At 45.3% G+C, this 25,480-nt stretch overlaps 1 protein-coding gene across 1 annotated transcript in view; it reads right to left on the bottom strand.

The window, feature by feature from the left end:
- Nucleotides 1-25,480, bottom strand: part of greb1l (GREB1 like retinoic acid receptor coactivator) — a 58,112-nt gene that overhangs the window by 7,046 nt on the left and 25,586 nt on the right. The window contains exons 2-28 of the mRNA XM_061254631.1: nucleotides 22,877-22,964; nucleotides 20,073-20,232; nucleotides 19,398-19,601; nucleotides 18,705-18,881; nucleotides 17,939-18,115; nucleotides 17,611-17,733; nucleotides 14,880-15,011; nucleotides 12,661-12,816; nucleotides 12,372-12,491; nucleotides 11,119-11,256; nucleotides 10,139-10,324; nucleotides 8,775-9,071; nucleotides 8,271-8,399; nucleotides 8,010-8,144; nucleotides 7,659-7,856; nucleotides 7,319-7,499; nucleotides 6,772-6,961; nucleotides 6,290-6,423; nucleotides 5,547-5,886; nucleotides 5,207-5,322; nucleotides 4,172-4,413; nucleotides 2,937-3,505; nucleotides 1,997-2,099; nucleotides 1,747-1,902; nucleotides 1,460-1,599; nucleotides 665-826; nucleotides 210-414 (exon numbers count right to left, since the gene is read on the bottom strand). Of these exons, the coding sequence (XP_061110615.1) occupies nucleotides 210-414; nucleotides 665-826; nucleotides 1,460-1,599; nucleotides 1,747-1,902; nucleotides 1,997-2,099; nucleotides 2,937-3,505; nucleotides 4,172-4,413; nucleotides 5,207-5,322; nucleotides 5,547-5,886; nucleotides 6,290-6,423; nucleotides 6,772-6,961; nucleotides 7,319-7,499; nucleotides 7,659-7,856; nucleotides 8,010-8,144; nucleotides 8,271-8,399; nucleotides 8,775-9,071; nucleotides 10,139-10,324; nucleotides 11,119-11,256; nucleotides 12,372-12,491; nucleotides 12,661-12,816; nucleotides 14,880-15,011; nucleotides 17,611-17,733; nucleotides 17,939-18,115; nucleotides 18,705-18,881; nucleotides 19,398-19,601; nucleotides 20,073-20,229 (4,867 nt within the window). The 5' untranslated portion in view covers nucleotides 20,230-20,232; nucleotides 22,877-22,964. The remainder of the gene's footprint in view (nucleotides 1-209; nucleotides 415-664; nucleotides 827-1,459; nucleotides 1,600-1,746; nucleotides 1,903-1,996; nucleotides 2,100-2,936; nucleotides 3,506-4,171; nucleotides 4,414-5,206; nucleotides 5,323-5,546; nucleotides 5,887-6,289; nucleotides 6,424-6,771; nucleotides 6,962-7,318; nucleotides 7,500-7,658; nucleotides 7,857-8,009; nucleotides 8,145-8,270; nucleotides 8,400-8,774; nucleotides 9,072-10,138; nucleotides 10,325-11,118; nucleotides 11,257-12,371; nucleotides 12,492-12,660; nucleotides 12,817-14,879; nucleotides 15,012-17,610; nucleotides 17,734-17,938; nucleotides 18,116-18,704; nucleotides 18,882-19,397; nucleotides 19,602-20,072; nucleotides 20,233-22,876; nucleotides 22,965-25,480) is intronic.

Raw genomic sequence — 25,480 nt, 5'->3', positions numbered from 1 at the left:
CTGCAGTGCTAGATTTGATCAATTCATAAAGATTGCCTCTGAATAATTACTTCAACAGTGTCAGTGTATCTTTGCCTTAATCTTGGTGCAATAAATGGAAAATCTATACAAAAAGACTATGTCATCATCAGTTTGCATTAAAACTGCACAGGGGCAATGATGCATGTTTCGCGCAGTGTTCTTGCGTGCTTGGTCAGGAAGCTACTTACCCACTCCGGAGCTGTTGAACGAGGCGGGGAGCACCAGCAGAATGTGGTTGGGCCAGTACTTCCTGTAGATGGGCATCTCGTACTCCTTGACCACCAGGATGTGCAGGTGGGCAGCGCCTTCCATCGCGTGGAAGATGTTGAGCAAACCGTGCTCCTGGCGCCCCCTGGTGGGGGTGAAGATGGGGCTCTTCAGCAGGTCTGGACCCTGTGACACAACAGTGAAACCAACAGAGTTAGACTCCCTGTGATCATGGGGGACAGGTGAAGGTGGAATTGACCAGCACTTTGCATGGTTTAAAACACTGATTTTAAAGCAAACTAGCCTGTCAATGTCTCAGCTAGTCTATTCCCCTATAATGTATCTATAATAGTGATTTTACTTCATCCCTTTTTGTTGAACTCTTGAGCAGTGATGTGTGCCGCTGCTCCAGGTTGTGTGAAGGTTCCCCGCTCACCTTGTCAGAGACGAGTGGCAGGCGCAGGCTCTCCAGCTGGCAGCCCTGCTGGCTGAAGATGAAGTGGTGCTCCTTGGATTTGGGAATGAGGAAGTGCAGCTGGAGCTCCTCGCCCAGCCGGCTGGAGCTCACCGTGTACGGGTGGAAGGTGTAGTCCGACACCTGCACATACACATATACACACACACGCATACACACACACACACACACACACACACACACATAATACACACACACATACACATACACACACACACATACACATATACACACATACAAAGAGGAGACTAGGATTAATACTGGACTAAGAGAACAAATACAGGGGAACACAGTTCTGGTGGGGGTTAGGCGTATCATATTCTTAAATTATTCTGTGAGATAAATTGTGTCAATACAGTAATCTGAAAAATATATTGGATATAGGTATACTTAATTAAAATCCTTGATGCAGAATAAGTAACATGTAGAATTACAAACAATTATATTCCTCTTCTCATGCAGCAGATTGAGCTGGGTTTGTCATATCAACAAGCTAGTTCACAAACTGTCACTGTAGTACCAGCGCCCCCTAGCCCATCCTGCTGTTATTGCATTAAAGGGGCCAACACTCAAATGAATTATCGTAAAATTAACTAAAAATAAGGATTATCTCCTCCGTACCCTCAGACTGTGTCCATCTCTGCGTGTGCAGCATCAGAACAAACCCCTTTGTACTCAACCATGTACACAATCTTCACTGCACCTCTGAACCCCAGACGTGGGGTTCACATGATAACATACATGATAGGTTCTCACCTGATTCACAGGGCCTGCCTCTCTGTAGTGGTGGCACTGCTCGCAGTGGTGAAATGCATTGTGGGTGGCAAACTTTGTCAACATCACCGACATTGTGCCATGTTTAGCAGGCACATCCTGCTTGTTTTCAGAGCTCTGGCCTGTACACACAGAAATATACAGAAATGTGAGTGGCCGCATATGCTTGATTCTTGAAGGTACCATGCAAAGTTTTAAGGAGGGGGAGAGGGAGGAAATGAAGGAATTAAGGAAACACATTTACTGATTCTTTTGCAAGGTGGACTCACCTTGTGAGGATTTCGGCATGCATTCACTATAAATGGGGCTGGCTCGTCTGAATTTGGGATCTCGAGGGAAAAGGTCAAAGGGCATTTTTTGGATCTCTTCGACGTCTGGCCACTTCATGCTGGTGGGTGGCGTGGTCTGTGAGCTCTCTGCCTGGTCTGGAGATGAAAGGGGTCGAAGGTGAAAGGTTAAAAGGAGTTCACATTAGGACGGTCACATGCGCATAGGTGAGTAAAAGAAGGCCTTCCTCACCAGCTCCCAGCTCGTCCTCGTCATAAACCTCCACTTCCTGTAGGCGGATCAGCATGCGGAACAGGACCCGCAGGAAGTGCAGGTAGGCCCCGGTCTTCCCCACCTGGAACAGAACCAGCAGCACGGTAAGCCCTGACTGAGACAGCTATGACTCCATCAGAGACACAGACTGTTCTGAGCTCAGCTCCAAGACTCAGAACTCAGTTTCACTGTGCAGTCAGCACAACAGTGCATGTGTTTCCACTGCACGCTTCTCAAAGGACCCACACAGCCATTCTCATATCATTAAATTATCATTATCATTATATTATATTAAATTAGCCATTATCATATCAGAAAGCATGTCACTGTTTTTATATCTGCCTCACCTGTCTCAATTTTTTAGCCCCTTTGTATTTTAATCAAGAACTGTTGCAGTTGTATTTGCATTTATATTGTATTTGCATTTATCTTGGGACTGTAGTTACTGACCTAATTCTTTACTGACTTGGCCATGAGTAGTAGACTTAATGTTCATGGCTGTACACTGTTTCTTTAAGAATTGTCTTATCCAGCCTGTTCTGTAGTCAGTTCTAATGACCTTGACCTGCAGATTTTTGTAAGTTGCTTTGGCGAAAAGCATCTGCTAAAATGTAAGGTAAGGTAAGGTAAGGTAAGGTAAGATAAGATAAGATAAGATAAGGTCATGTCATGTCATGTCATGTCATGTAGTGAAAATGTAATGTAATGAAAAATAAGATAAGGTAATGTAATGTAATGTAATGTAGTGTAAAGTAAGGTAAGGTAATGTAATGTAATGTAAAATAAGATAAGGTAATGTAATGTAATGTAGTGTAAAGTAAGGTAAGGTAATGTAATGTAATGTAAACTAAGATAAGGTAATGTAATGTAATGTAGTGTAAAGTAAGGTAAGGTAATGTAATGGGGAGCGGGGTCTTGCCTGCGGCGGTCCGCTGAGCATGAGTCGTCGGGGGTGGGGTGGGACGGGGCTGGCGTGGGCGGCCTGGTTGCTGTGGTCGGCGTGGTGCTGCCGGGCGCTGGTCCACTTGCGGTAGTACAGGGACTGCTCGGGGCCGGGCACGTCAGGGCGGAGCGGGGGCCGCAGGGGGCTGCTCCAGGCCACGTCAGCGTGGGGCAGCAGGGACGAGGAGCGCAGCTGACCCCCGCGCTCCCCCGCCAGCAGGCTGTAGGCCCCCCGGGACAGCACCACGGTGCGCGGCGTGGCTGACTGGGCGCTGCCGCAGCGGGGCGGCGCCGTGGACTGGCTGGGCCTCTGGGCCGAGGACGAGGGCGAGGAGGGGGAGGAGGAGGAGCAGGAGGGGGACGAGTACGTGGACTGGGGGGCCGAGGAGTTGGGGCTGGACAGCTGGGTGCCCTGAGAGTCGCACTCCTGTTTCACCCCCCCGAGGGCCGGGCCCCCCTCCTCCGCCTCGCCGCCGGCCCCGGGGCCACAGCCCGAGGTGGAGGGCTTCTGGGTGGATGAGCTCACGCCGTTCTCTGTGACAGAGCCTGGAGCGGGGGGGCGGAGAGAGGGGAGGAGAGGAGAGGAGGAGTAAACCACAGGAACGCACTCCCGAGAGACGCCAGGAGCGATATCTGGAGTTAGTGAGATGAGTTTTGCGAGGCAGGCCGTAAAACTTAATAACCCAAATGCTCTGATTAGATTTCCCAACTGTAGACTTAACCGCTATGTTCACACCTTTACTCAAAAAGAAAAAGAAAAAGGCTGAATTTTTGATACCACAAACATCTACGGGCCAATTAGTTTTTCCGCAAACAAATATTAATCTTGGAACAGAAACAGTCATATCACATGGGATATTGGCTTTTACAGGTCCACATCAAATATAATCTTCAGAAATCCAAATGCTTATGAGCAGCTCCAAAGTGCTAGGAGCAGATAAATACACCTACTGTAATAAAAACGTCTCACATGTTGTATATAAAACTATATTCACCAACATATTGCAAAAGAACCCACTTTTCAGACAACAGACCTTCATTAGGAGTGTTGAAAAAGCATGTAGACTGAATGTGTGACTCTTGTAATGCCTAAATAAAATGTAACAGTAAACATTATGCAGGGGCCACCTTCTTTAAAAATAAAAACATGATTAAATAGTCCCGTGGGGACTAGGCTGTGAGCAGGGTGGCGGAGGGATACCGGACACTCACCGGAGGTGCCCGTGACGGCGCTGCCGTTGCTCTGCGGCCTCTCCAGATCCATGGGCATGTCGTCAGGGTCGCTGGGGCCCGGTGTGACGTTGGGGCCTCCGTCCTCCGTCTCCGTGGGGCCCCAGGGCTCCTGCTTGGCCCTCCCGGTCACGTACGTGCAGGCCAGTCCCACTTCCTGCTCCAGCGCCGTGCGCGTCAGGTAGCTGGAGTCAATCAGCCGCAGGTCGCAGTACTTCAGCGACCTGAAAAACACACACAGAGGGTCACTCCAAACCGCTCCCTGCTCTGATCTCAGATCAGCCAGCTGAAGTACACACCGGGGAGCTGCACCATCGACACTGACCGGGGATCAGTCTTACACAGGGGTCAGGAGGAGGTGCTTGTGATGCAATTGCTTACCTAACACCCCCATAACTAAAACACAAGATACTTAAATAAACTATAGCTTCTGATATTTAGAATGCATGACATACAGGTCAAATACCTGTATAGTTTCTGAGGTGGATGCCAATTTGCACAGCTCAAAATGATTACAGTATTTCAATGAAAATTGGTGGACTGATGCTCTACACAGGGTTTATTACAATATGATTTAAATTGATAAAGTATGTAACATTACTGAATGTATAGAATAATTTTATAAGCAGATTTTGTCATCGAGGATTTACGTGTCACTCTCTCCTTCAGATTGAATATTGAGGCAACTGATTGCCAAACCACACAAACCGCACAACATCTTATTTTTTACCATTTATTCATGGATATAGTTTAGTTTACATTTTGCAAATATAGCCAATAGCATATGATAGAAAAAAGAATTTTACACAGACACGTATACTACCCATAAATTGTGATATTGAAAATTTGATCTTGAAATTGAATTAGTCTCTTTAATGTTTTTCCCAGGGCTGTATATAATAAAATTGAAATTACAATCTCAAGCATACCCATAAATATTTATGTAGCCTACGCCTTATATGAAGTCGGACATAAACGTTAAGAGATGTATGTGGTGTTCATGGAGAGGGGGCTCACCTCGGGAAGGTCTCCCCCAGAGGGTCCTTTCCAGTGAGGATGACGATGCAGGGCAGCCCCTCCAGGTCCTCGTACGTGCGCGGAACCCAGTCCTCACTGTCACAGCCCCGCCACGCCTGGGAGACAGGGGTCAGATCAATACAGTTACAGCACAAAACCTTCTAATTTACATTTGGACTATGCAGTCTCAATGCGGTAAAATCAATGTGGTGTTCCCAGACTTCCCAGAGCCCCAGTGTACATGTAACAAGTCCAAGCTGTATCAGTGCTAACTGAGAAAACCCCTGGGGCATTATAAGAAACGGAGCATTATGGGTGATGGCTTTCCGTCTGTGGCTACCTTGAGGCGGGTGAGGAAGTGGGGCGGGATGCTGAGCTCGGAGGCGGGGCTCCCCAGCAGCACGGCAAATCGGAAGCGGAGCCCCAGCCGGTCGCGCACCTCCTCCAGCCTCTCGCGCGCCAGCATGGCCAGCTGCAGGGAGGGCACGCGCAGCAGAAGCATGTGGCCCCGGCCCCCGGGGCCCCGGCCCGGGGAGCCCACCAGGTCCTCCACGATGGCCCGCGTCTCGGGCGTGGTGTGGTCCCACAGCGCCGGGGCGGCCGTCAGGGCCATCAGGGCCTCCGTGTACTGCTGGATGAGCAGGTAGCTCCGCACCACCATGCTGTGCAGGTGGAGGTGCCTGAGGGAGCCAGACGCAGCCGCTTACAACAGCACCCGACAGACAGCACGCGATAACGCTAACATTAACCCTATCGAGAACAACACAATCATACTGAGAACAGCACGCGCTAACGCTAACATTAACCCTATCGAGAACAACACAGTCATACTGAGAACAGCACGCGCTAACGCTAACATTAACCCTATCCAGTCAGCCCTCTACTGAAAACTCATTCATATGATTGGTAATGATTAGTTATTAAGCCATGTCGAACACAAATTTTCTTATATTATTGATACAAAAAAAAGTATTTAACAGAACAGAATTTATTCGAGAATTCCACACCAGTGTGGCAGATTTTGTCCAGTGGCAGAGAGGCCATGTTGAGCACCTGTGTGCTGACTGTGTGTCTCTGACTGACCTGTCCAGCAGGGCGTTCACCATCTTCTCGAAGGCGTCGTCGCAGCGCAGGATGGGGGTGGCCACGCCCCACTGCAGCGAGCGGCTGTAGTCCCTCAGGCCAAAGTACACCTGCCCCTCAGACAGGGTCTCCACCTGGTGGACACACAGAGAACAGCGGTCAGCGCATCTCATTTCATGATGACAACGGGCAATTCACAAAGGGGAACAGCACATTCTGTTCAGATCCCAACAGGGGTTCTGTCACTGTACCCTTGAGAAAGGCTCAGTTTCTCATAAATCCCTACAGCAAATAGCGGAAGAAAATGGTTCAAAGGGGTCCATGACAACTACAAAGAAAATCTTTTCATTTTGAAAAAAAAGGATAGCAGACAGCCCTTAGAAGGTAGGTTTAGAAAGGCATGTTTCTAATTTAAGCACATCTATTAACTGGGATGCATTCAGTGCGGTCACTCAGTGCGGTCACTCAGTGCGGTCACTCACCGGGCTGTCGTGCTGGGGCCAGTGCACCTCGTTGTGGATGCTGATGCGGGACTGCTGGGTCTGCAGGGTGAAGGGGAACGAGCTGACCTGGAGCACCAGCAGGTTGGTGGCCTCCAGGACCTCCTGGCAGTTGACCACACGGTCGGCCAGGCCCTGCGGCTCGCCGTGACACGCTGAGCCCAAGAGCGCACTGGGGGGGAACGGGAGTCAGAGAGCCCAATAGCCAGTTTAGCCTATGACCGATTATCTTCTGCTAACCACTCTAAAATGAGAGGCATGGCCTATAAGCTTGTGCCTACTGTACACACTACTGGGCACACAATACTACAGGAGAGCTAGGGACGATGGGAGGAGTGGAATACAGTATCTCACTTCTGCCAAAACAGTGGTAGCCCAAGTAAGCCTCGCTGACCTTAACACATCTTATTCTTGGTGGGACAAAGAAAGATTCATCCCTGGAGACCCCAGCTTGATGAATGGGTTAAGTAAAATGTGCCATTGTCGTTTCTGCCCACTCATTGACGAGTGTCAGAGACCGGAGTCTTACCTAGTCAGGTCTACGTGCGAGTTGTCGTGGATGAGGATGTAGAGGGTGCAGGGATTCTGCCTGACTCTCCTCAGGAAGGCCTCAATTTTGGGATGGACCTCGCCGTCCAATCGGACAACATACTTCTCAGATTTCTGATGGGCAGAGGCAGTGTCCTCGACACCGAGGTCTGTAAGAATTCCTGGAACAGCCACAGGTGACAGGATTAGAGGACAAATCTGGCAAATGATTATTATTGCATAAAGGTTGCGCAGCATTACACAAAAAGTCACCATTGGCTTACTGGCCAAGGTGCAGTTGCTCTTTGTGCTTCCAAAGAGACAACCTTAGTCCCACCTACCCGATTGTCTGATTCGCTGTGCTGTCTGGTGCATTAGCACCTGGGAGGGCGGTACCAGGACCAAGAAATCCACTTTGCAGAAACGACTCAGGTCCAGGCTCTGATTGGCTGATTCGGAGATGGAGCAGACCTGAGAGAGGAGGCAGTGCGCCACGCCCACTTGTGGAGGGTAGATCTGAAACACCTCACTGATTGGATCTGCAAGAGGGTTGGGGGGTGAGGGATTTAGGTCACTTAATCCTGTCATCTGTTTACAGTCGACAACAACAACAAGTTCTCTCGCCATGCGACGAGAGAGAGAGAGAGAGAGAGAGAGAGAGAGAGAGAGAGAGAAAGTGTGACGGGGCTCACCCAAGTCTGCAGTGGGCATCATGGCTGCAGCTTCCTGGGTGTGGATGCAGTCGTTGATGTCCCCCTGGAAGGGCGGGGTCACCAGCTCCCCTCTCCTCTGCTGGAACCTGGCCAGCTGCCTGTCCAGGCTGTCCCCTGCAGAAATATTTTTGTATATTTTGTCATTTCACATCAAGTCTGGCGACATAGCTTCAAGGGCCTTCAAGAACATTGCTATTTTAATGGTGTGAATGTCAGGCAGATACAGGTGACTAGACTGACCTAAGGAGGTGGTTCTGAAGTGAGAGGCCAGGTCGCTGACTTTGCCCGTGATGAGCTCATAGCTGATCTCCTTCAGCAGCTCGTTGGTGGTGAGCATGCTCTCCGCCAGGGCTCTGGACTGGTACTTTCCTGGAGGGAGAAAATGTTACGGTCAAAGACGGCTCCCATACATCTGATACACGGACACATATATACACACACGCATGCACAAGCACACAGAAAATCACTGCATCACACAGTCAAATAAACACATGTATACACACACTTACACAAACTAATTCCAGAAAACACATACATAACAACAAACACATACACAAAGCTACATTTGAAAATAAAACCTGAAATCATATTTGCAAGCAGTGTGAACATATATGAAGACAGCAATAATTGTAAATCCTGAATATATGAAATATTATAATATATTATCTGTATTGAAAAATAACTTGTGTATTCCCCATGTTCTCTGTGTGATGTTACAGTGTACACGGTGAGGAGTACACTCACCCAGCACCAGCACACAGAACTCTGTGCCGCGCTCCGGGGAGGCGCAGATGACCGCCACGTAGTCGGGTCGGCGGGGGCGTCGGGGGGCCTCGCCCAGAGAGCGCAGCGCCTCTGAGATGCCCTCTCCCAGGGAGCTGTGCGCCAGCAGCACCTGCACACAGTCGCCCGAGACGCTGGCCGCCAGCCGCGCCAGCCAGCCCAGCTGCGCGGGGGGGACCGGCACCCCGGCCTGGCCCTGCCGCATCACCCTCAGAGCGATCTGCTCAAACTCCTCCCGCAGAGGGATGTGCTCCGTGCCTGAGGGAGGGCGAGAGGGGGAGAGAGGGCATGGAGCGCGTGGAGCCAGGGTGGAGGAAGCACTGCGGCACGTCGATAAACAGCGCTGCTATTGTTTTTATTATTACTATTTTATAATGTGAATTATGTGTCGTAATGGTGGATCGCCATAGGAATGTTAATTCCTAATGAGAGGTGAGTTTTCACGTGCGCATGGTCACCCACACCCACAAGTCTGAAGCGAGAGAGTCTGAGGATGCGTGGCTTTACCTTCATTCAACAGCCGGAGGGCTAACTCAAACTCAAACTCAAACTCAAACTCAAACTCAAACTCAAACTCAAACTCAAGTGATTGACCAGCGATTAGCCAGCTTTGGCCAATCCACAGGGTGTCTGCACAGACACTCCAATCAGGCACACTCAAGCAGGCCCTTTATGTAGCTGTACTAATTGTCTGATTAATATCAGATGTGCTCGATAACCAGGCATGCTATCCCCTCCGCTGCCAGAGGGTGGGGCCCACAGTCTCCACAGTTAATGGCTAATTTTTCATGAACTGGATTAAAATTTCATGTGAAATATTATTTCTATAGTATTTGAAGTAATTATACAGAACAATTTATTTAAAATAGTATTTGAATCAATCATATGAATTGAAAGCATTCAATCAAATCAAAGTATTTGTTCTATTTACAAGTTATCTACAAATACCTTGAATAAAAGATTTGGTCTTTCAAGAATTTTAGCAAATAACTGAAATACACAAAACAAGTATTTTAAATGAAAATGATTCATATCTGTATTTGAGCCAGGTCTGCTTGAAACAGGAACAATTCACACTTTCCTGAAAAAACTGAAATTATAAAATGGGGTGAAAGGTAATGGCTTAAGCACTGTGTACAAACAGTGTTTCTTATAGAGAAAAAGGATAAAATAGAACAGTTAAAAATGGGCACCAAGGTGGCCACAGTGTGAGGTTCTGAATAAATCAGAATGAATGGGAAAGTAAACATGGTTCTGCACCGTGACTTCCAGAATGTTCCAGTGGAAAGTTGCCAATACCTGAGAGAAGGGCACTTAGAGCTTACCTAGCCGCACCAGATACTGCAGTGTGAGCAGGACCATGACCTCGGTGTTGGGCAGCTGTCCACTCGGCACACCCAGCTCCTCCAGACTCTCCCCGCTGAGCTGTCCGCTCTTATAGCAGCTCACCAGCAGGGGGCTCACCACGATGTCCCCCACATTACCAAAGAAGTATGGTAAAGTACCGTAACCTGGAGTCAAACGGAGAGCGAGCCAGGTGTAAATATTGATCCAACTCACAGAAGCGCGAACACACGCTCATACACATGGGCACCAGCTGCCTTTCAGTTTTATTAGGTGTAAAAAGAATTCCCTGACAAACTGACACTTGAAAACTTTGAACTTTTTCCAGGAATAATAAGAATGCTTTTTTTGTTACTGAAACTATAATGATGATAACCGTGTAAGAGAATTAACGGGAAGGTTGAACTGTTTAGACACTTAGATAAACTTTAACTAAAGTCAGATAAACTCCCTTTGGGGTGACCTGATGTGAACTGTATGGTAAAAAGCACCATTTTGCAAGATACAATCAGAAAAGTGTTGATCAACAAAAAGTAAGGAAAGTAAAAAAATAAATACAACTACTGTAAGATCACAACGTTGATAACACAGTGAGGTCTTTGATTAGGTCAAAGTGGCTCAAGACTACAGCGTATTTACATATAATTTACAGGTAATGCTTACAGATACACATGCTCTTTACATTAGCAAGCTTCTACTAGATATTATACCCCCATGTCGAGCATTGACATTAAAATCTCACTGCAAGTTTGAGATTGCCTTGTACATTTTGACCAACTTATGTCTGAATAGTGACAAAATGCAAAAAAATAAAAAATACACACAGACACACACAAACGCACACACACACAGAAAAGATTCCAATAAGGAAAAAGCAAATTCTCAGTTCTACTCCACAGAACAGCCACAGAAGCTGCTGTCTGTTATAGGGGAAGGTTGAAGGTCACATGACAATATTCACCTATGAGGATGACAGGCCGAACCCCAGAGATGCTCAGGAGGTTGTCAGGGACGATGACGGTCTCTCCAGCGGGGAGGGGCTGGGGCTGTAAGACTCCTGACGGTGGTGACCGAGGGGTGGGAACTGCAAGGAGTGAGTCTGAGAACAAGTAACAGAACACGGGAGATTCAGAAACAAAAGCAAATGAACACACATTCACACAGACATGTACGAGCCCAGTTGAAGTGCAGCCAATAGACACTGTTAGCTAATATATGACAATAATATATATTGTACAATCAGGCTTGAATCAGATTAGCTGAAAAATATGCGCACGAGACCTGCCATCTCATTACTTTCCCCCGTGTTCTGATTGGAGGAGCAAACGCATAAAGGTCCCTGAAGACACTACACCCCCCTCTAGTCCAGTGGAGACCTCCTTGAGCCATCCAATTTCTTCTGCAGTGATCTCTGACCCCGTTCCCATGGAAATACAGGATCAATGGTTCCTTGACCAAAGAAAATGCCATAGCCCTTTTCCCATGTCAGGGTAGCCGGGGACAGCTACTTGAAATGAAATCAATATATAAGACAGGAGACATCTATATCCCCTGGCCACACAAGGACACGTGTTTAGTCGGCCAAGGCTGGGTGAAGTCGCTGGAGAGAACAATTTATGGCCCTGTATCACACCAATACACTTTATTATGGAGGAGTATTGACTAAAAGGGTACAGTCCTACAGAATGTATCCATTTCCACAAATGACGCCTATGATACTCTCACAGAGTATTGAATAATGCAGTACAGTATGAATTTGTGAATTATTATGAGAACCAATTATGAAGCAGTGCGGTCCAATCAATCTATTTCCTCCTTGGTATGGATTAGCTTTGCCTTGTTCCAAAGATCATTGTGTACCATTGACTATTTTTCTGTAATTTTGGATAATATAGTGCGCTTGAAAATACATTTCTCTTTTTCATCAAGAGTGCACTAGGAAGAATAACACCTGCTCCCATCAGAACCCGTAGCAATTCTCAAGGTTGACAAGTGTTTTATGTTTTTCCTTAAAATGTTCACGGTCAGTGCCGAGCTAAGAGATGTGCTTAGGGCAGCAGCATGCTGACAACGTAATCACAACACTTCAGACTCAATCTCACTGTGAGAGCACTGCACGTCAGTGCGGGACAGATGGGCACCTGGAGCCCTGTTGGATAATGGACAGCGGTGGGTACCGGCAGACCGGGAGGGTCGGACCCGACTGGCTCTTACCAGTGAGACGGGGCATGGGCCTGATGGCAGGGGCCGGAGCCGCGGGGACAGGCACAGGGGACCCGGGGTGCCAGCTGCGATGACGCTTCTTAGGCGGACCCGAGTTCATGGGGGACGAAGCTGCCGGAGAACCAATCAGAAAACAGGATGAGCCTTATACTGCAGGAGCAGGGCATGATCCCCAGCTCAATAACCTTCTCCACAGCACAGCATCTTAAGAATATTAATAATAATAATACTAATAATAATCGTGTTGTGGGTGCATTATTCCCTGTGGCGGGTGGCCCACCTGAGTTGTGCTGTGCTGGCTCAGGCATTCGGTATGCTGTGCCCTGGCTCACTGCCGGGGTCCCTGTGGGAGGGGCTATGGGCGGGTTTAGCAGGCCGACTCTTCCACCATTGGTCAAGCTGCTGGTCAGGCCGTTTACCCGCAGAGCAGTGGGAACTACAGAACAACACATACATTCACAAAATCAGCTGGCCATCTTTCACTTTTCTCTTTTCAGTTAAAACTGATCTTCACTGATCTTACAGCTGTCTCTTTAAAGGTCCAGTTGTGAAACCAGATTCTGCATGAATTAACCATAACTACCTCAGTTATTGGCTAAGCTCTTTGACCCTCCAGGACTGAAAACACACACCTTTTAAAATGATTATTTCAGCCATTGAATACCTCCATCTAATTAAACGGATGCAAATATTCAAACATGGCCCTCAAGCATTATAATATGCAGCATACATTGCAGTATGTTATTTAATTCATGTATATATATAAATATATTTTAAATTATGTATAGCACCTGTTATTACCAGCATAGTACAGCTCATGTCAATTATTACCTTGATATATCTCCATCATAATGTGCGCACATTTTATGAAGCAGATTTCAAGTAATTGTTACAAAGTCTTTTTTATGACCAGTGCAGTAATCTGTATTAAACTGTAATGCACTCTAATGATCACTTGGCAGTTGGTATACCACACAACCCCAGCTTTTAAGTGACTAAGTGACTACAATGAATACATTACACATAATAATAATAAAGACAGTATATTTAAAGTAATAAATACATTATAAAAAAGACACACTCGCTAAAATGGGTAGAGCGGCAATGTCTGAAATGGCCCACTGATATAAATACAATGCATGACTTTCAAATAACATTCCATGACAAGCATTTCAAGCGCCAACGAAGCCTTGCCGATATTCCCACCAAGTTTGAGCTGCATTAATACAGTTTTAAAAAGTGTTTAAGAGGAAATGAGAGTCGATGAGGAAGGGTGAATTATTGATTTACTTTCTGTGCTGGGTTATCGATAATTCATTGGAGCAGCGTGCCTCACATCAGGCATTCACAGGGCCCCAGTGACACGGCTGTAACGATCTGTTTACATGACAGTGGCCGCTGGGCTCGTTATCTCAGAAGCGGTCTAACAGTCTCAACAGCAGTAATGCCCTGAAAACTAATTATAGGGTGTTTCCTTGGTGTCGATGTCATCGTATCCAGGCAGTGGAGGCGGCTAATCCTAACGACCTCCACCAAAGCTCCCATAACCCTCTGCATCTGTCCAAATAAACATGCCTCCCACTCAACACTGTTTTTGTATGCCAATTTAAGCACACGTTGAAAGGTCCAATATTAAATACATTTACATTTTTAGGATAGGGAATGTATGTGTTATATAGTATTATATCGTTTATTTCATTCCCATTTGCCATGTTTAATGGGAGTTAGACTGTATACTTTGGACTGTATAATGTTGGCCTGTCTGTCATCATTCACTCTTTCTAGTTGTTACTATTTGACGTGATAAATCACAATCAAACAATCAAGTCAAAGAATTAGCCATTATTTTACCTTTGACATGAAATATATAATTTCAGGAAAAAAAAAAAATGTGATCATCTCAAGACTTTCAGAATTTCATCATGAAATTAGCAAGAATGGCAAAAAAACTAGTTATTGCATAAGAACAAAAGTAAATGGTTTGGAACAATTCAACACATTTCAACACATCTTTGACTAAGTGTGGAATAAACCCGCTGATTGTGCAGTGGAATTGACAGGAAGTCCATAGGTCAGACATTTTGAATTACATTCTACCACAAGTCAAAGCATCACATCCATAACTAGGAAAATACACATGGAATGCTGTTCTAAACATATAGTCGTCATCAAAAGTGCAATTTTATTATTATTTTTTTTTTGGATTAGACAAGGAGGATAGGGATATCAGAAAGGGGGGGCGGGGGAAATCAGGAGCGAGGACTAAGGTAGAGTTTGAAAAGGTGTGCCTTGAGTCTGCGTCAAAATAGGGGGAGGGATTCTGCTGTCCTGACAGTGGTAGGCAAGTCACAGTATATGACAGTACATGAACTAAATGACTCAAGCTCCATTATGAATGCTGTAATATTATTCCAGGAAATAGCATCAGTCTACCTATATGAAATAAGATATGAGAGGGACTATCATCGAGGTATTCCACATGAAGAAAAAGCCTTGTACCTATTGGCAGTGTCTTGGTCCCCTGGGGTGGGGTTGAGTCCCTTGGTTTTGGGAATAAGCACTCCCTCGCCAGGTCCTGACCCACACGTGGTCCGGTGGTGGTTGTGGATTGGGTCCCAGTCAGAAGAGAGTCTGTGGGAACACAGATCGTGGGGCTGGGTCACTGTGGGGGGATTGGATCCATGACAAATGATTCCTGGCTTTAACAACTCTATCCTATAGGACCACAGAGAAACCTGGTTCAACTGGGCTAATCCACTAGTAAACAGACCTGTGGTCATTAGCAGCAGCTGTGAGTATATTTATTCTCAGTGTAATTACTGCAAAAGGCATTACTGTGTTAGTTGGCATATTACTAAATCTATTAATGCACTGAGGTTTGAACAAAGGGCAGTAAAGCTTCTAGATAAAGTTCCAACACATTCCCATCAGCTGAACTAAGGCACAAATTAAATACTTTTTTCTAATAATGAATAGTATTCATACATTTTTACAATAGCATTTTGACATCTACAGGAATTCTATTTGAGTAATGAACAAAATAATCACATCTTGACCATTTAGCTAATGGCTAAAAAGCAGAACAAATATAGGTACGGTCTTAAAATCATCAGAACCTTCATGATCAATTCTGCAAGTAGCCACCTACGAGTATTGTCATTTGTAATTTCTTGTAGATAATATATAAATATGACACATATCAAGCAAGATTTTTATTTTTATTTTGTACAGTTTCAAAATAATAAAAAGGGAAAATCATGGTTGATTTCGAGGTATGTTTTGGATCCTTGTCTTGCTGGAATACCCAACCTCTCTTCAACTTCAATGTGTGGACTGACCTTTGAACATTAGCCTCTACAATTTCTTAATATTTGCTGGAATCCATTCTTCCTTCCACTCACACAATACTTCCTGCGCCCCCAGCTGCCACACAACCGAAGAGCATAATGGATCCACCTCCATGCTTCACAGCTGGCAAGGTGTTCTTCTCTACAAAAGCTTCACCCTTTTTTCTCCAAACATACCTTCTTCGATGGTGGCCAAAAAAGTTACATTTTGGTTTTGTTAGTCCAAAGCACATTGTTCCAAAAGGCTTCAGGCTTCTCAATGTTTTCTTTTGCATACTTCAGACGCTTAATTTTGTTTTGAGGTCGTTCTTTCTGGCAACTCTGCCATGTAGGTCTTTGTTGTTTAAAGTATGTTGCATTGTTGTCCTGTGAACAGCTAGACCTGTGTCTGCTACTGCTAATCTTTCTTGGTCTTCCAGACCATGCCTTGAATTCAGCTGTTCCATTTATCTTCCATTTCCTATTAATGTTTCTGACAGAGTAATTTGGTCGTTTGAAACATGAAGAGAGTTTTTGTAGCCTAGAAATGACCAGGGGTGCCAAAATGTTTGCACCACACTAATAATACATAACAATTTTACAGAAGCGAAATGCAAAATTCCAATTTCAGAAAAAGGCATAATTTTCTGTGACAAGTCGAAGTATAATTTCAAACACTGTGTGACACGATTAATCAAGCAACAGCCACAGACGCACTGCTTCTTCTCTCACAGTGTTTTCTATCCGAGCACAGATGTGACTCTTCTCTGCTCAGCACACTCTATTTCTCCCAGGGCTGTTTGGTAAACACTCTGAGCTTCCTGCCAGATGTCGTCCGAGACAACTCAGGTCTCTTATTCAGGTTTTTGTGCTTGATCGCAGTCCTTCCTGACGGAGCGTGACCACCCTGGCTAGGAGCAGGATGTTTAGCCAGGCGTTTGATACAGCCAGAGCGTATCAGCACAGTACAGCACAACTTCACATGCTTCAAATTGCCTTACGAAGTCACTGTGAAATGGCTTAATAGCAGGGTCCAAAAAGGCTTAAAATCATCTCCAATGAATCATTATGAATAATTACAATGCTAGCCCAAAATCACCACTCATCGTTTATGGTTGCAAGGCTTCTGTATTACATGCATGCACAGAAAGATCAGAGAGAGTGTCACAGACAAAAGGGCAGTTGCGGTTAGCGCAGCAGGATAGACTACAGAATTTGTGCTTATTGGCAAAAACACAATTTATACACATATATGTAGTCATATACACCATAGTTCATCTAAAATTCACCAAGAAGACAGTATTTTATCTTCTTTCGCTTTTCACTAAGTTTTCACTACAATCAGCAAAAATGTACACTCATCTTTCTGTGATTTACTTTTTTGTGTATCGGTATTTTTAGTTTGGCTAGGTAAGCAGTGTTTGGCTAGTTAAGTTTGGTCACTTTTGCTTGGTTGTTTGTTGTGGTTTGTTAATTTGTTTGTTTATAAAAAATAAAAATAAAAATAAATTCAAATAGGCCCTTATCTTTGTTGTACAGGTAGCAGTTGAAATTGTACTTCCCTCAAGGGTCTTTCAGCGCACTTATCCCTGGTTATGGGTATGCACTTTGCTGTACGCCGCTCTGGATAAGAGCGTCTGCCAAATGCCATTAATGTAATGTAATGTAATATTGGACTGCTACAGCCCTGCGTTTTTCACCCGTATTTTCCACAAATTATGTACGATTGATATGGTTGAACTGCAGGTTTCTCCTATCACTGGGATGTCGCCAAGATGTCACCAAAATACAGGAAAAGGAAATAGTTCTGAAGCATGCTCGCTTGCACCACCTAGACAAAAAGCCATGCTAATAGCCTGAAGCGACCGGGTCATCGCTCTGAGCCGTGTCTGTGCGAGGCCCACCTGAGGGAGAGAAGGGGGAGGAGTCACGTCCGCTCGTCAGCCCTTTATCCTGGTTTTTTGGTGAGGAAGAGGAGCTGGGCTTTGACGGGGAAACGGCAATGCCGGACTGCTTTGTTTTACAGTCTGAAGTAGAGAGAGAAAAAAAAGCACTGCATCAATTATTTTTCTTCTCTTCCATTTCTCATACAATACTTATTGGACTTCTCAACTACCACAGAAATGTATACATGACATAATGAAATACTGCTTAAATGTATAATTAACATGCCTTGTGGGGTAATAGACAAAGTATTTTTAAACAGGCAGGGAAGGACAGCCTCTGTGTCACCTTTCCAGCAGATGAGTGGTCCTTTACACAGAGCACCTTGCGAGTTCTGCACCAGGTAGTACTTTAAGTGCTTCTGTTTCTTAGGTTGTGTGGCCAGCTTCAGGTTGATGTGGTTAGAAAATTCCGTGAAGTAGCGGAATCCCTTCTCCCCACAGCCTACACAATTCCCTGAAAATCCTGACAGGACACACAGAGAAATACACTTTCTTTTCACATTCCATACTGAAGAGGAAAAACAAGTGATTTCATGCAGGAATTAATGAACGATCATTTCTAAGTTTGTTCCAGTTAAATCAATATAAACGTCGAATTGCTTTGAAAACAATAACAGGCTCAGCATACAAATTGTTTCATAATGTTACAATTTAATTTTATATTTTAAAAAATAACTTCCAAAATATAAAAAGCTTGACTAATAAACTAGCAACATTTTCAACCAATCCCACTGGACATAATCAACACTGATGAAATTCATGATTCAATAAATCCAAAGCAAACTTGCAATGCGATCATTTTATGAAATGAGAAACAAGCAGGACTAAATGTTCCTGTTCCCAGAATAGTCCAAGCTACTAATGAGCAAGAAGTCCCAGTGAGGAGACACACTGCTATTAAAATGTAGCCGATGCCTTTAAAGTGATTTCAATATTGGTTTTAATGAGGACAGTCTATCTCAGTAAAATCCCGAATCCCCAGACGGCCATTAAAGGAGGCCTTTGTGTTCAAACTGGTTCTGCTTTGTTCAACCCTACGACCTGGCACTGACCTAAAAGTGCATTTTTCCCGTTGTCGTCCGGCAGAAAGCGCCGGTCCACTAAGCAGACCAGTATGTGCCCGGGGATGCTGGGCGACTTCGCCCCAACCAGCTCGAACCCGGCGGGAACCGCGATATGTTCTGTCCCCATGGAGACCAGACGCAGGTCTTTCCCGGCCTGGCAGAACCCTAAGGATACAGAACAGACTCTTCAACATTCCCCTCTTACACTAGTGCATGTTATTAGTAGTAGTTGTTATAATAATAATTGTTACATTAGTAGTACATTTGCGGGTAAATTTTTATCTCAAGCATTTATTAATTATCAGCACAGGCCATTTTCTTGGATGATAATAGTAATAATAAACCAGCATAAACTATTCTGGTACAAATGCGGGTAAATACACGACAGTAATAGTTATTATTTGTCAGATGTACAACACATAATACAATTAATAACCATCATATAAGTTTGAGGCTCCCACTCCAGTTGGATATTAGAGGTCTTCTAAGTCTTTTTGTCTGGGAGGTTCCCTCTGAACATGCAGTTCAATACAGTTGTTCTAACAAAGGGCTGTTTAAAGTTCATTACTGCCAGTGCGCACTTGACCATTTCCAACACATAAAACTGGTGGAAGCAAAGCAGCGAGTGAAGTGCGGAAAAGGAGAAAACAGATGCAGTGCGTTATCGGATGGCGGGTGTACCATCCAGGGTGCAGGAGCCGTCCGGGGGAGGCCCCTGTAGATACGGGATGGGGGTAGCGCTGGGGTCGGACGCGTCCTCGTCTTCGTCCTCCTCCTCGTCCTCCATGTCCTCCTCCTTGGTGCTGTTGGAGGCCTGGCTGGTGTGGAGCTCCTGGCCCGTTCGCTCGGAGTACTGCAGGGAGATCTCCATCCTGGGTTTCATGTCTGTGAGGAACGCAGCAAAACAAATTCAAAAGTGAGCACCGGAATCGTCTTGCTACAGAAACACAGAGGACTCGGACGGCTGGGGATCAGAACAAATGTGGGAGCGAATTCGCATTACACTTTTGCATTTGAAGTCAGATCTGTTGTACTTCTCTCCGGGGGCAATTGCAGAGCAATAAAACTGGGGGTTCCCTTTCGGCCATTGTCTTTTTATTGTGATCAATGGGCAGTTTTAAAGGCCATAGTTAAGCCCCCATGCAAAGAACAGGGGTCTGTTCAAAAGGTCATGCATTAGGCTGTTGGGTAGCAAGGCCAGCTAAAGCGCTCAGCGATTCACCCGATGGACATCACTGCAACAGACTGTGGCCCTGCTATAGCCAGAGTGCAGAGCTTGAAATAGCAAAAACCGCATTCAACAAGCTCTGGACTCCAGTTCCCATCAGCCCCGTTAGCAAAGCCGGCTGCGCCTACCTTCGGGGTTGCCGCGGTAGTGCTCGGGCTCCAGGTAGAGCTGGGTGAAGAAGGGGCGCGGAGCGACGCTGCTGGAGCGCAGGGAGGCCTCGATGGAGCTGTGAAGTGCCTCCTCAAAGCGGGCTGACTTCAGCTGGCCAGCATACGAGTTCCCCATTCTCTGCAGGGGCAAACCATCCAAAGAAGTTAGCACAGTCCACCTCCCCCCTCATCCCATTAATGACACGTAGATGAAGAGTGGCTGAAGATCTGCTTCAAGGTCATCGTACCCTGCTGAACTGAGAGGAATGCAGAGGGACAGAAGGTTGGCCAGGGGAACACCAATTTAAACCAAGCCACTCCTACTTGGGGCAATAGAATACACCCCCTAACAACCAACTGGCAAACATTAGTGAGGACAAAGGTTAAAGGGAAAATGAGATAAATCTCAGACTTGTGTTTTCAAACTGGGAGATTGTCACACTGCATCTGTTACTTCTGCTGAGAACTGAGTGATATAGAGAGACACATTGATGGTTATGGATAGATAATGTTTGTTAAATGTAGTTACTGCACACTACTCTTCATAAACCCTCCTAACATAAGGATTTATTGTGGCTGAATATTTCAGTCCAAATGGTTGACTGAAAAAATTATGATTGGATGAAAAGCATCAGACACAATTGTTTTGGGAATGTACAGTGAACGTTTACTTTTTTTAAGTGATATTTTGTCTCTGCTTGGAACCCAGATGCATGTTTTGCAAAAGCTCAGCAAAACAAACACATTTAAGAATGGTGATGAGAGTCAGTAAATGTAAGTCTACAGTGACAGTGGAAAAAGTAACCTCCAAGTGAATCAGGGAAATTCAAGAGTACTTCATGAGGTTTCAGGTTTCATGGCCCCATAAGGTCTACTGCTGAAACAGCTGTCCTTGAACTGAATTTGGCGAGGGGCCGGACTCCCAGCAAGAGGAGGCAGAATACGCTGCACCTCTGCTTGAGTCTGTTAAATCTTTAGCTTTTCACTGGTTTGCTGCCAAGCACTCCTTGGCCCAATTCAAATATACAATATTGCCATGTACTCTTCCAACTGACATTATTCTTAAACTAATAAGCTCACGGTAACCAGGGAGCACAGTTAAAACCTGCACAGTCTGGTTAAATGCGTAGGGTTTAGCAAAGGGCTACAATTTTGTTTAGTTTTTTCCCCAACTCTTTGTATTCTTTACTCACAAACTGAAATGTAAGTAACTGTCTCATCTCACCTGTATTTCTAACTTCAGTACTATTATAAATCACCAACAACATATTCCAGAAACCTGAAATGTGCCTGAGCAGTGATAAAAGTATACAGGAGTCATCGGCTCAAAGGGATATTAGGGCGAATCAACAAACAAAAAACCAGATCATAAATATCAAAAACATAGCACTTCATGAATAAAGTAATCCGTCCATTAAAATAGTGGGTTTAGTCAATGTTTAACAGTGCTTTATCAGCTCTCTAGTTGACGTGCTGAAAAAATAAATCATGGCAGTTCCAACTGGTCCTGTAAGAAAGGATATTTGGCAGCACACAGCAGTCACAGCACCAACTTTGGAAAGAGGATGCTAGAGTTGAGGTCAATTCCATTTAAATTCAAGTTTTCATAGAGCAAGATGAACTGAAATTAATTCAGTTTCCTTAACATATTGACATAAAATGCAATTGACCCCAACCTTGAAGGATAGAGTCATTTCAAAGTGTTTTTTGGGTACTTTTATCAATGGCTATCACACTGCATGATACGCACTCTTACCAAAACTAACATAGGACTGGGTGCATTGGCTACGGCCTGGATAGGATGGTAGTATTGTGGGAATTCAGTAAGATCCCTTCCTCCATTCTAGGCTTCCCAGTCTATTCAGGAAAGCACAAACATGAGCTGGGTTTTGAGACGGTCCTTCACCAGTCTGGAAAGGTCCAGAAGAGGCAGTCACTATGCAGGACCGATAGACAGCGCAGATACTCAACCAGAATGACCCGAGATCCAGGGATCATCCTCCAGAGGGCCCAGATTAACCCTTTCCAGTCCAGCTTTGACAGGTAAGCTGCTTAACCTCTGCTCACAACCGGCCATGCAGAGGCAGAAATAGGGCGAGTGGGAGAGGAGGAGCACCTCCTAAGAAGGTTCGGTGGCCTACTGCCAACTGCAAAAGCCATACCCAGGGCCCCACATCCCTCCGGTCCTTATGGTGAAAAAAGAGAAAAGACAAAGAGGAGAAGGCAGCACCTGCAGCATGGCAGAACAACAAAATCTCTGTTTACCTCTGCCAAGCCATTCCTGAGTTCCCACAAACAAAAACAGAGCCCAGTGCCTGGGAGGCAGATCTAGATCACTGTACACGGACCCGGCATGATTGCTGAGAGACACACAGCACACATCATCAGAGCTTCTATTAAAGGTTGAGGATATTTCAGGGCTTTGTGAAAGGGGTTTATGGTAACAGGGAGCCTCTTAGTTTGGTTTCCATTTCTGGGTGAAAAATGACATTGTTTTTCAAATAACTTATCCTTTAAAAACTAGCCTCAGGGATCTTGAGAGGAAATGATCTCCAATACAGCTCATACTGTATGGACAGGGTAAATATCACATCACATCAATATCGGGCAACGACACTAATCACCACAGGCATCTTCCTGAAACCCTGTTCTGTACAGCACCTTTTCCCCCTGGCATTCCAGCAAGCGCTTTACAGCACCATATCCCAAAGACACGAGGACGGCAGACCTCACAACACGGTCTTACAGCCAACAAGAGATGCTGGGAGTTAGGGCCTGGTTACCTTGAGATGTGGCTTTCAGATGCAATGGGACATGTTCACCGCTGCCCCCTGTAGGTCAGGTCAGTGCTCAGCTGTGCCACTCTACCATCTGGGGAGAAAAGGAAAGGAAAGGCAAATGAGGTGCCGCCATATTAAATGTCAGGTATTCCCACCGCATAAAGCATTTTAGGCGAGGAAGAATAATCATTTTCTGCAAAGGGAATAATAATGAAATGAAATGGTGATTATAATTGCTCAGAAAAACAACTGAGAGTTACCAATATGCAACATCCAAGTCTTTTAGCTGCACTGATTTGTATTACAGAAAAGAGCTACTATACTCAAACACTTTACTTAAATAAACACAGTTTAAACATCTGCTGGTGTCTGTTGGCCAGCTCTGTTTGTTAAGGCACTGTTCCAGTTCCATGGATGGAGCCCACAGCCTGACATCCAATCTGGACTGACTGCTTCTGGTCGACCAGGTGCCAGCAAACCAACCGTCCGTTTGAGCTGCAAGTGAAGCACGTTTGTCCGATTCGTGTCCGTGCGAGTACAGCTCGCAAACCGTGGCGCAATAAGAAGTGGAGGCTAACATCAATGCTTCAGTACTATGCGTCAGTGACGGAGTATTCAGTTTTTTTTTTACATATTTAACTAAAGCTATGACTACAAATACTGATGACCTCAAAACCACAGGTGGCTAGATGAATATACTCAACGTACATATAAGATCAAGGATCAAGGAAAGGTTAAAAGACAAAAGTTTGTTTTCATTTAACTAATTTTGTTTGCAGCACACACTCGCAGACTGGACAGTATGTACTGACCAGTATACTTAAAGCACACAGAGTACTTTGAGGCACACAATAAACCTGAACAAGGTATGCAGCGAAGAACAGACAGAAATATAACAGGTACTGACAACAACAGTCATCCACAACACACTGCAGTGTTTACCCAAGATGAAACCAGCAAAGCGCATTAGAGCCACTGACTGTCAGGGGGATTGAACTTCATCCAGCGTAGGTTAATCCGACTGAGAATGGCATCTGCTCGGACAATGAGTGGAAACCGGGGATCTGAAAACCCTACTTTGCCTTGACCGTATACAGTACCAGATTACCCTAGGTGAATGATTACCCAAAGCTGACTGAGCTAATCAAACAACTACACGCTGAATACAGGGGGTGAGAGAAAGGACAGAGAGCAGGGTTGTTTCAGAAGCAGAACCTGAACGTCAGAGAGCTGCTTCAGCTGAAAACACTCAAAACAACGATCCGGATAAGGCCAGAAATGATGAGGCTTTCGGTCTGATTTACGGAGATCTAGCTAATCCATCGGGCGTGGCTGTCAGGGTGTCCCTGCTGGCAAAGACAGGGTTCTTAGGCAAACTGCTGCACTCGTCACTTGTCTTGAAGCAATGAGAACTATGGGTGATCTCATACCGAGATACAAAAGGGCTTTCAAAAAAAGTTAATTTGCTTGCATTTTGCTGCTGAAGATCAATTAATTTTCCTTTTGAGCACAATTTTTTCACCAATCAACTGAACTCTATTCAGTTCTAACTGTGCAGTGCTGTGGTGGTGGATTATACACAGTAAATATGAGTACCTTGGATTTCAGAGGGCACATCTGTTTTGTTTGTTCGAGACGATTCAAGTGTCTCAATTTTGTAACTTAGCAACACAGCCTATTTTATAGGCAGTTCTGTGTGGGGCCGAATGCGGCACATCTCCTCATGCAGCCCGAACAGTGTGTTCAATAGTTATTTGTTTAACAGGTAATTTCAATGAATTACATGTGGCCTTACGGTGACCTCGAACTCAAAACAAATTGCCACGGTTGCTTTTTCCACTAAAACACTTAACCTCAATATAATATTGGTCCCAGTATTTCATAATAAAGAACCAAATTCTCTCTCCAAATCCCTCACTTCCCTCTTCCAACCACCCCCCCCCCCCTGAAACCCACCATTTCTTTCCCCTTTCATTTGCATAATGACAATACAAACAAATGCTTGAGCTACCTTACACCACTGCTGCATTTCTAATAAATACAAATTGCACCACTGACTGACTGCGCCCAGCTTTTAAAGAATTAGTAAAAAGGGATGGGAGGCTGGCTGCTTGACTCACAAGTTGGGAGCCCAACAACAGGTCACAGATCCTAAGACCTCGGCAAACACATCCGCAAACCCAAAATGAATCCATGCTTGCGAATCTAGCACGTGGACCCCCGTTCCGGATGGTTCCGGCGGAGGGCCCCGCTGATGCCGCAGATCGCTCCCAGCAGCCTCTACACCACCGCAGCGGAGAAATGGGAAACGTAACAGCCGTTTCTTTTAAAGCCTCCTTAGGGCAAGAGCAAGGCAGCAATGAACCTTGGCCAGTTCTGCCTGAGAGAGAGCAGACAGTGGAACTGGAATACCAGGGAGGGGGGAAGGGGAGGCCAACGCAGAAGATCTCCTGTGAAAGAGGCGTTAAGAGCCTGGCTCATTAACACCACCAAGGACGTTTGTAAGACTAACAATAAGGTCTTATAAACCTTGACACCAGAGAAGAAACAGAACCCAGGAGACTGATTCTCAAAGCCCTTACCTTCCATCTGACCCACTGAAGTTCC

The sequence above is a fragment of the Conger conger genome, chromosome 9, assembly GCF_963514075.1.
Source record: "Conger conger chromosome 9, fConCon1.1, whole genome shotgun sequence".
Classification (NCBI taxonomy): domain Eukaryota; kingdom Metazoa; phylum Chordata; class Actinopteri; order Anguilliformes; family Congridae; genus Conger; species Conger conger.
The sequence above is the reverse complement of the archived record's forward strand: the minus strand, read 5'-3'. Positions and strand labels throughout refer to the sequence as shown.